The following is an 11,949-nucleotide window of genomic DNA, read 5'->3' as shown; positions in this document are numbered from 1 at the left end:
ACTAATTATTTACTATGCACCGCCACCCGCTAACAAACTCTAAGTCTTGTTCATCCAGTAAACCTGCATAGAAGAAATAATTGGCCCGGCGTGGTGGCTCACGCCTGTAATCCCAGCACTTTGGGAGGCTGAGGCGGACAGATCACGAGGTCAGGAGATCGAGACCATTCCAGCTAACATGGTGAAACCCCGTCACGACTAAAAATACAAAAAAATTAGCCAGGCGTGGTGGCAGGCGCCTGTAGTCCCAGCTGCTCCGGAGGCTGAGGCAGCAGAATGGCGTGAACCCGAGAGGCGGAGCTTGCAGTGAGCCGAGATCGCGCCACTGCACTCCAGCCTGGGTGACAGAGCAAGACTCCGTCTCAAGAAAGAAAGAGAGAAAGAGAGAAAGAGAGAAAAAGAGAGAGAGAGAGAGAAAGAAAAGAAAAGAAAAGAAAGAATTGCACTGTAAGCCCTATATCAGCTGTTTCTAGAGTGAGGCAGAGCTCCTAAAATCTGCATAATAGCACATTCGGCTGAAACCTGGCTACCTGGGATTTTAGTCCTAGATCTAGTTCTGTGATGGTGACAAGTAACATAACTACTTCCCTCTCAGTTGAATGTTGGGCATCAAGAGAATGATAAAGTCACACATTCTTTTCACAGCCGGAATGATTCTCTGCTTCACCTGAATAATGCAGGATAACTTCTCATTTCATTTAAACAGAGCTGCAAAGTCTCCTTTGCAATGTAAGGTAACATATTTACGTGTTCCAGGGATTAGAGTGTGGCCATATTTGGGAGACAATTATTCCACCACAAGGCTGTTAAAACTAATGTTTGTACTGGGGGGAAACCTGGTTACTTCTAAGAATCTCCCCAAAATATAAGTGCAAATACTGCATGTCTAGTTTTTTGTTTTTGTTTTTGTTTTCGTTTTTCTGCCTTTTCTGTGGGAGAAACGTCCCCCAAGGAACAGTGGTTGTTGCTGAAGAGAACATAAAAAACAAAAGTCACTGAAATCTTCCAATCATTTTTAGTAAATATGATGGTAGCAGAGCTAAGGGTATTATGGAAGCAAACATTGGTGCATCTAAACCAGTCTCAGGGAAACTGGCACCTCAAGGCAGAGCAAACAAGAAAATTAGAACTGTTACTGGCCAAAGAGACTTGAAAGCCAACATTGTGAAAATACTACTGGTGAATGAAGAGAATGAAACAGGAGATTAGAAAAATAAACCATCAATATAAGCATACTATGCATCTTAATTTTTTCTTTGAATAAATAATACATTTGTATGCTTCAAAAACATTTTAAAAGTTATGTAACAAAAATATTCCCACATCTTCTCCCTCAATAACATGGCTGTTAGGTTCCTACACATCTTTCCACAGTGCATTCCTGCATGTATAGCAAATACGAATGTATATCCCTATCTTTCACTCTCCACTACCAAGAAAGAAGAGAGCATTCTACATGCAGCTCTACTCTATATAGTACTAAGTTAAAAAAAAATCAATCCTAGGGAACTTTCTTTACCAGAACACTAGGTGTTATTTTCTTCATTCCTTATTGCAAAAACATTCTACTCCATTTCATAGATGTACCATAAATCTCATGGCCATTTGATGTGATTACAATACCATTTATAGGATAGTTTCTTCTATACTGATTTGCAGTGATTTCCTTTTTGTTTAATTCCAATATGCATTTAGGCTTATTTATGTCCTATGAACTGTTTATTCATTTCCCATGCCACAGAGTTTTAATTAGTGAGACTTTAAGATATGTTTTAATGTCTGGTGGCCCTTGACTTTTCTCATTACTCTTCCTTTTCAGCTATTTCTTCTATTTCTTATTTGCTTATCTTTCTTTATAAGGTTTAATGGCAACTTGCCCTGTTTACAAACACCTATTGGCATTTCTATTTATATCCATAAAATTTATGAATGTGCGTAGGGAGAATTGATACATTTATTATGTTGTCTTCCTATCCAATGATATAGTATACTTTTCCACTTATGTAGTTTCTTTTCATACTAGGTTTCTTGAATGATGTAAGTGGGCTATTAATGAAAAGAGGCAAAATGTTATTGAGTACTCTTAGGCATTCATAGACAGTGTGGGAGAGGTAACTAAAAGAGCGAACTGCTTGCTGTAAGCATGTGGTTTACTACATGCTTAATACTAACAAGAAAAACAAAACAAACAAACAAACAAAAAACCCTTATCCCAGACAGGGGCAGTAAATTAGCTGGGAAGGGGTAGCAGTAAACTAGCTTGGTGCACTGATACAGGGAACCACACACTTAGACACACACTGAAATATACACTCTCTTACTTTGCCTAGGAGAAGAGACACAAAGGTCCTCTGACAAAGTGCCCCTTTCCTGAACAACCTGGGTTGTGTGTACTAAAAGTCTTTTGAAAGTAATAACTCCAAATAAATCCAAATCTTCTGAAACCCCAGAGTCATATCCCACGGTATTAAAACTATTGATGAGACCCCTGAATAAATAATTGTAATCTCATTGGATGCTTGTGTCTAAAGGACCTCTCCCCCTTCTCTCTCTCTCACCTCCCCGCTGTACTAAGCTAGCTCTTGCTCTGCCTTGAGGTGCCAGTTTCCCTGAGACTGGTTTAGATGCACCAATGTTTGCTTCCATAATACCCTTAGCTCTGCTACCATCATATTTACTAAAAATGATTGGAAGATTTCAGTGACTTTTGTTTTTTATGTTCTCTTCAGCAACAACCACTGTTCCTTGGGGGACGTTTATTAAAGGAACAGTTAAGTGAATCAATGAATGATTCTAGAATAGGAATATTCTCTATATCAAGTTTTGCAAAAGTCAGTGTTATTTTCATTTTTCAAAGTTATATGCCCAAAGAACACAAAAATTCCTGTCTCACTGTAATACAGAAAGATTGAAAGGTAAACATTTCAATGAATGGTCACAGCCTTCAGTGAGCACCCTTTCATTATCTGATTGAAGAATTTGACACTTGCATACTTTCCTTACCTAAAATTACCCATCACTGAATTATTTATTAAGAAAATAGCATGTTAAGCATGTTAAGTGATGTAGAATATAAAAAAGCTAAGGTATATGTTTTGCCTCCAGTGCCCATCCATCTAGTGAGAAAGGTAATGTATGCATTAGCAATGCAAAGATAAATGGCAATACAAAGATAGAATTTAAGTACCAGCTGACTGGGATCTCCAGAAAAGACAATGGTGATGTTAACTGTTGCCTGGGGTGGTGAGGGAAAGCCTTCAAAGTCTTCAAAATAGGAAAATGTTGAGTAGCCTTGTTAGATTAAAGAACAGAAGACCAGATGAGCATGGGAGTTGCCAAGACTGACTTTCTTTATTCATTTGGGAACCTGTGTGGAAAAGGTAATAAATCTATATCTCAAATCTACTTTTTATATTTACCAATGAATAAATACAAATTTAATGCTGGAATAAAGAATGCCTCAGATGTATCCTACTTCCTGTCCTTAGGAATATCAGAATGGGTTTTACACAACTACCTACTACTTCTAACATTAAAAGTGATTGCAAAGTCTTGAAGAACTTAGAGGCCTACTTGTTCCATATAAACATATGAAATAACGATTTCTTGAGAGATAACCTTATAACTCAAGCAATATTTTTTCTCTACACATACGCACAACATCACTCTTCACTTGTGTAAGCAAATAAATTATAATCTCGGCTGTAGTATTGTTTTTCAGCAATTTAATTTTTTTCTGACATAGCTTTTATTCTATTATAATGCTTGAATGACTCACATGCAGTGTTTCCAATCCACTTTTCCTGGCTTGTGAAACATTTTAACAAAATGTTAGCATTTGCAAGCACCAGATGTTTTGACATAAGGAGAAGCAATATGTAAATTTTAATCCATGCTAGGAACAATAGCCTGCAGGCACCTTTTTCTTATTACGTGAATCATATACTTAACCACAATGTGGTAGAGCCTATCAAAATCATCACTATCTCAAATGTAATACTCTTGTCTTATGGTTGCCAATTAATGAAACTGATACATATTTAACATGATAGGTATCCATTACTTAACCAACAAGCCTTATTGTATTTTACTACTTCAATACCACATAGCTAGAACTCTGCAGGTGACAGTAACAACTTTTCAGGGGGTTTTAATCTTCCTTTTGGTGGTCAATAAAATCAAGGCTTGTATTAGATCTTAATGTTTTATAGCTGCAAATATTATTTTACCAAAAATATTAAAACCTATTACAACTTTTTTCATCTTTTCCACCTTTTAACTCAACTCAGGGTAAGGGTATGATGTATGATGTGTGTGCGTGTGTGTGTGTGTGTGTGTGTTTCTAATAGGAAAGACTTGGAGATAGCTTCAGTGTTTGCTAAATGTATTTTCCAATAAAGAATAACATATTCTCTTTAGCTTAAGGATTTTCTAGGGACAAAAAGGAATAACAAAGAAGAACATATTCTTATATGCAGTCTTTTCTAATATTGAAGAATTATAAAACCTTTAAAATAAGCTCCCACATGGACACACATATGTATGCCCAAACACACCACAGAGGTACATACACATACAATAAACAATCAAGTATCAAAACCATTCAGTCATCCATATTTTCAGCCTATATACTGTTTAAGAAAAGTCATCCTGAGTTATTTTTACCTGTATTAGATTATTCTTTCCATACTAAGATTATTATAATGATCAGTATTTCGGGCATTGATAACACTTTAAGAAAAATATTCATATGATATTACTTTTTTTTTAAAAGCAAAGAACCTATATTTGAACATAGAATACCACCCTTTATGGTTAACTCTGAGCAGTCCTGTTTTAGTATTTTAAAATAAAGTATCGAGGGAAAAATTCCATAAACATGGTATTAAATATTAGAAAGTCTTAACACAACTGAAATCCTTATTAATTTCATTATCAAAGGGTAGGTCTAGTCAATACCAATTAACAGCTTTAAAATGTTTTACATATTAAAATACAGTATTCTATTTATCCTAGATTGTCTGGGGACTATCTAGTATATTAAAAGGTTTTGCAGAGTTTCTTAGTGATTTCACTGCTACCATTATGCCTGTTAGCAATTTAGCAACATCCTGATAAATATTTTCCATAAATCAAAGCCATAACAGCATGGTGAAGCAGATGGCAGGAGACCATATTAAAGAATGTAACAATTATTTTCTTTAATAGGGAAATATTGAATCATCGTTTTCAGCATGGATTATGTAGTGAGTAGTTGTCAGCTGTGATGTCTGGTGACTGTTTTAAATATCCTTTCAAATGATTAACCCACATTCTCTGTTTTTCAGTGCAGTCTATATACAAAGGCAGAACAAAAACTGTAAAACATTTCATAATTATAGTCTCTCATTTAATATATGCAAAGAAAATATTGGTACATTTTAAGGTATTTTTACAAAGATTCAGGTATGTATTAAAGTATGCCAAAGTTCTCCATTTTCTCAGAAAATAAGACACATTACCTTGTTATTAAAAATGAAAAATAGCAATAATTACAAATTCTACAGTCTTATTATATTAACAATGTTTTCTTGATCTAACCAATGTTAGATTAAAATTATAGGAATGTTACTTCAGCTATTCATATATGTAAAACACTATTAAAGTGAAAGATTTTAAACTACATTATAATTATTAAGATTAAATAGCAGAATTAATTTTAGCCTTGTATGCCATAAGCAACTGCTATGCTGTTAGATAAGATTCTTGAATTTAGTTTGCTTTTAAACTTCAGTATCATATTTAAAGAACAATATGTAACTTCCTGATTATATATAATTCTTTCAGCAAAATCAGTCTCTTCTTTTATCTGTATGTTTTGTTTGCTACATAAACTACCAGCTTTAACACAAAAACAAAATTTATTTCTGTGGAAAAAAATACAGTTGAAAATATAGAATTTTTGAAATAAAACAGTAGTGCAGGGATAAAAGAGGTAGTATTACAAACACAAAAGTCTTTACTGTTATTCTTTATGCCTGTTGGATAATGTAAGAAAAAGACATTTTACAGAGAATTTCATCAGTAGAAAACACAATAGAAATCATCTGATTATGCAGAAATACACATAAAAATCCCTTTACAAGCAGATAAAAAGTTCCCTTTTATGTATAAAGCTGTAGACAATAGTATTTCATTGTTAAGTTGGTTGAATCCTGGGGAATATATTTTTTAATCAAAATAGCTGTTTTCTGATAATCTCCTATACACTCAAATTCTCTATGGACCTCAGAGGGAAAATGTAGCACTGAAAATTCTAAGAGAAGCTATTTTTTTTCTAGTTTTGAATCGTTTCCTTGTTTTCAAATTAAAATTCATACAAATAATAAAATATTGGAACATCAATGCACGATGATTACTGGAGGCTCATATAACATATGAGATCAGCAACACTCGAAATGTATTTAGTATTTATTAGGCAAATATAATGAAATCTCTGTATATATGTATACTAAGTCAAACTGACATACTTATCAACATATGGAGCACTGGAGGGGTAAATGATGTAATTCCATGTAGTACATAGAGACTATGCCATTATCAATACTGAAACAAAATTCAATCCTTCAGGTGTTTTTAAGAAACCCAGATGGTTGATCGTGCGCTGATAACACAGTGAAATAATTAATTGATTCCAGTTTTATTCCACATCTTACATATCAGATGGTCAGTAAATACCTAAAATGTTTGAATAGGGTCAAAGACATTGTAAAAAAAAAAAAAAAAAAAAAGAAAGAAAGAAAATTGGAACACTTAGTTATGCCATTTATTTATTGAAATGTTTAAATTCCACAATATCCAAACAGGAAAAAAGTGTTTTCATGATACCTTGAAGTATAAGAAAATTCCTACACAACTCAGTTTTTCAAAATAAAATAAAAATATATTCCTTTTAAAGTTGTGAAATCTAACTCGTCTCATGACATAATGGTAAATGAGCACACCAAATCAAGACATTCTTTGTATCTATTTTTTTTAAGTAAGAGCTATTAAATATTTGATTTACAGTCATGTAGGTGAGAAAAAATGAGTTGAAAAAGGAAGAAGGCGGCTATTTCTCAATGTCCCCAGCTCATCTGGCTATTTATTATTTAGAGCTTTTTTTAAACCTATGTAAAGAAAGCCATGGTCACTGATATGCCTATAAACTGAGGAAATACCATTTGATATAGGAAAAATTCAAGAAGAAAAGGCACTAAAGAAAAGAAATTGTAAAGAGCTGTATCTACTAACAGTAGGTCATCATTATTTTAAGCTAATTGGAAAGTAAGGGCTGTTTAATGTGAATCCATGAAAAAGCAGCTAACATTTAATAATATAAAAAATGATTGGATGGGATATTTTATTGAAAAAAGAATGAAAAACAATAACATTATTGTATCTTACTTTAAAGTAAGTTTTATTATAATTGTAATTATGAATTAAATCTTTAAATGAAAAGGTATAATTGTATATTAATTGAATGAACAAATTGATATATTGTGTTTTAATAGTCCCATTACAGTTGATGCTTTTTACCACAGCATTGTTTGATAAACAATATGCCTTACTATTATGAAAAATCTCATTTCTGCAAAAAATATTCTAGAGAGTCATAAATTTTTCTAAGGGTCTATCTTGAATCTTAGATAGTCAAATAATTTGCTTTTAAATTCACATTATTTTTGTTTTGAAATTTATTTGCATCATTTTGAAATGTTATGGTCAGATGTTTATAACCCTCAGTAATTATAGTGAAACTGACCCACATATAATAAATAGAAGGCGTAGTTTGCTGAGTGGGGAGGACATTTTGAAAAACAACTACTTTATAAATGAACAACATTTTTAGTGACTAATTTTTGGTACACTACTACTTTCCTATGCAACCTCCTCATTATTAGGATTGGAATAATTATATTTAGATAAGTAGAGGTCCCCCCATCGTTATACATGACATTAACTGCACACCTAACAGACCTGATTCAGGAATTTTTCACTTGGGATCCAAGAAAACATTCAGGAGGTCCCTAAGATCTCTGAATGCATGCAAATTGTTGTCCATATAAACTGTTCTATACTTTTCTAGGGAGAGGGTCTATAACTCATTAGATTCTCAAGGGATCTGCCTTAAAAAGTTAAGAACTGGCCGGTCGCGGTGACTGACGCCTGTAATCCCAGCACTTTGGGAGGCCGAGGCGGGCGGATCACGAGGTCAGGAGATCGAGACCATCCTGGCTAACACGGTGAAACCCCGTCTCTACTAAAAATACAAAAAAGAAATTAGCCGGGCGTGGTGGCGGGCGCCTGTAGTCCCAGCTACTCCGGAGGCTGAGGCAGGAGAATGGCGTGAACCCGGGAGGTGGAGCTTGCAGTGAGCCGAGATCGCGCCACTGCACTCCAGCCTGGGCGACAGAGCGAGACTCCGTCTCAAAAAAATAAAAAATAAAATAAAAAATAAATAAAAAATTAATAACTACCATCTAATTAATTTTTAATCTATTTCAGTTGACTGGGACACAGCACAACTCTTTACTCTCTTTAAAAGTTCATTATCCATTTTACAGTTCCCTGACATCTCATAATCTAAATGTAGCAGCAAATATCAGTTCCCTCTCCAGATCTATCTGCGTCCAGGTTCTATCATCCTGTGCCAAGTCCTTATCTCAGCCAAGATTGTGAAGGATAGGTTTCAGGGCCCAGTAGTTGTACCTTAACAGAATGGAAAATAATGACTGAGTAATGACATCACCGGTGCAAGGATACTCAAAATATGAAGAAATGAGAAGAGTAGATAAAATGAGAACTGAAGCCAGTCTCTATCTAATAAACTGGTGTGTTTTCCATGAACTCCAAAATATATTCCTTATCTATACTTTTTGACATTTAATCAAATTATCAACTCAGATAATGAAGTGGAATTCTGTTATAAAATTAAAAGTATGTAACATCTTCTTGAAAATTATTGAAAAGATGTATCTAATAGCTGTTTCACATGGCATATTTCAGATTAATTTATCTATCAGGCTTTAATGACTGTACCCAGAAGTTAGTAATTATTTTTCCATGTCAAACAATAAAATTATTTTAATTCTCCAAAATCTGGGCAAATGATACGAACTAAGCCTGAGATAATTATTATACCATAAGGATCTACTATTTTTCTACTTTTATCAGCATTAGGGTCTCACATTTTATAGTAACATATTTTCCATGTGAGAAATAACTAAAAGATCCTTTCAAAATTTATCCCAAAGCTTAATATTCATGAAAGATTACATCTCACTCAAGTTAGTAATATATGTTTTAGTTTTTAGCATCCTCCTGGCTACTAAAAATATTTGCTTCTATTATATTAATACTATATTATTTCACCATAGTTTTTAAGGGCCTTCACAACCTGTTGTCAGTCTTATGCTTCAGAACTCCCGACATCTAGGGCATCCAGATTTTTCTAATGCAAGTCCTATAAAGATACTTTCCCAATATTCTCACTTTTATCATTTGGTTGATATTATTCCTTTATATGCCCTCACTTTCACTCAATTAATGCCTTTCAAAGAGAAGTCAAATTCTGCTGTTCCCATAAACTCTGTCATTCATTTTCATTTTCTTTGACCTTCTGTATTTACAGCTTATGCTTAGATTTTTTATTCTATGTCTTCTATCTTTTGTTTTTGTTTTCCATGCATTCTTGTTAACTACCTCTGGAGTAAGACCATCTCTTTTTCAACTATTCTACATTTTCTCAGGACTCACTGCAGTTCTGAGTATGCCTCCATAAATACTGATTAATCGGATGATCACTCATGGAGGTCCAGCACAGAGCAAGGTGCTTGGTAACTTAATTTGCTAACCTAAAACAAGCGCAAGAGATAAAAATCTAAGTGAAGCATCATAGTTATAAGTGCTTACAATAAATGCTAATAGTGCAACCAAAGATCATAAGACACACTAAGTGCTTATAGAAATAGAACCTCATGTTCCTCTCAGAACTGAAAATAATAAGGAATAGTTTCTTTTATAATAATTATTTTGCCAATTGGCAATTCGATTTTCAATATTTTATCCACTTGGAGCAAAACCAAATCAACAACTAATTGATTTCTGTCCAATACTGGACACGATGAAAAGTTTTAAGTACCTGAAAACTGTCCTTGTAGGGGCACATTTTATATTTTATTTATTAAAACTGATGGTCTGACATCTCTTCTTAATAAAGAAAAGAGAATTTGGAATGTGATTCTGATGCAGTCAGAAGAATGAAGAAAACAAAAGAACATGTACTACCTGAATTATGTGCATACTTGTGGGTGTATGTTTGTGTGAAGGGATACAATTCTGGTCCATATTCCTGAGGAAAATATTGAATGAGTTCCTTTTCCTGAACAGAGTCTGGAGATATAAATATGCATGGATGCTTTTAGAATTAGTGTAATTGAACCAACTAAAGAAATGAGGATCTAATTTTAGTAACCAATGTTTTTATAAGTCATCCATATTTTATTGTGGAAAATTCTCACATTTATTGTAGATTTGCTTTTCAACCGCAAGTGACAGATAATCTATTATATCATTATTTCTCCTATAAAGTTTGAACTTTAGACGTATCTACTAGACAATGGAGAAAGGCAATGACCACCTGATATGCTGATCTTGATTCTTGAAGACTGATGTAAAAGTTGAAGAGAAGATGGAAATGAATAACTAAGAGACGGTTTGTATGTTTCAGTCATTTTATACTTTGCAGTCATTAGTTCCAGTAGTACACCACGAAGTTGCTGCTTTTAAAGCATCAATAAAGAGCTATTTCTTATGCTGTCCCTCTTTCCAGTAAAACAGAATTTAAGTGGATTTGGACTCTGTAGTCAAAGAAGAAAACACCTTTTTTCCACCCTCAATAATTCATTAACACCATGATTTTTCTTCCTGCGAACTCTTCTGTTGCTTCTATCAGTTTTTCATGAACACCACATTCCTTTAGGAAAAAAATAAGCCAAAGCAACATATGAAACACAGAGCATAACTGCATAGCACCAGCATAGAACTGCTTTCCAGTTGATGAATTGGGTCTGTTTATTTCTTATAATTCATCACCATCGTCTGAGCTAAAGCTACTTCTCCTACTGCTCTCTTTGGAAACTGCAGGCGAAGTGGCAGATAGCAGAGGATCTGTTCCAAATGGAGAGACTGTGTCATCCAATAGCATGCCATCCAATCTTTGTTCCTCTTTCAATGCGGCACTAAATGATAAATCTGTGAAGTATGACAAAGGATCAGAAAAGGCTATAGCTTGATCACAGAGCTCAGGGGTTGGCCCCTGAGACACAGTCAGTTGTTGGCAATAGTCTACTGAATTCTGCTCAGGATGGCTCTGCTGTTTGGTGACATGAGCACCTAAATCAACCGTGCCAAGTGAAGCCAGGGTTGGCAGACCATGAGTACGAGCCTGAATTTCTAGTTCCTGTAATATCAAACGAGAATCATTAAATAACATCTTTGAAATTGGATTTAACAGTAGAGAATAAGCCAGACATAGAATCAAAATATTAACAAGCATTTAAAATGAAGAATAATGCAGTGCAAATTATGAATAATCTTTGCAAATAATGAAATTGATACATTTCTGATGTCTGAAAAATAACTCTGAGAAAATTATTCAGATTTTTTTTACGTTCGGTCTCATTGTTCTACAAAGGAATTTATGACTGATGATAGTTCCACAGTGGCTCAGACTACAATACAGCCATTTGGAGATAGCAGAAAGTCATCTATTTATTCTTCCTGATTAATTTCTCACCATAAATGCAGGACCTTTTCATGGAAGCAGTAAATGCTTTACCTGGTGCTAAGCATACTCGCATTTTTAAAAAATCTTGAGAGTTATAAAAGCCCATGTTTTGATATTTTGGATTATATGAACAGATGAGA

General features: G+C 34.0%; 1 protein-coding gene across 13 annotated transcripts in view; it reads right to left on the bottom strand.

The window, feature by feature from the left end:
- Window positions 1-449: 449 nt before the first annotated feature.
- The window catches only part of LOC105475715 (transcription factor EC), a 557,301-nt gene continuing 545,801 nt past the window's right edge, over window positions 450-11,949 (bottom strand). For 12 of the 13 annotated variants that reach the window (XM_071094590.1, XM_071094586.1, XM_071094583.1 and 9 more), the window contains one exon: window positions 451-11,482. In XM_071094590.1, coding sequence (XP_070950691.1) covers window positions 11,102-11,482 — 381 coding nt within the window. In that variant the 3' untranslated portion in view covers window positions 451-11,101. Of the gene's footprint in view, window positions 11,483-11,949 lie in introns of all 13 variants that reach the window. The other variant, XM_011731229.3, reaches the window with a different exon arrangement.

The sequence above is a fragment of the Macaca nemestrina genome, chromosome 4 (genome assembly GCF_043159975.1).
Source record: "Macaca nemestrina isolate mMacNem1 chromosome 4, mMacNem.hap1, whole genome shotgun sequence".
NCBI lineage: Eukaryota > Metazoa > Chordata > Mammalia > Primates > Cercopithecidae > Macaca > Macaca nemestrina.
Note: the sequence above shows the minus strand (reverse complement) of the source record. Positions and strands in the feature narration are given on the sequence as shown.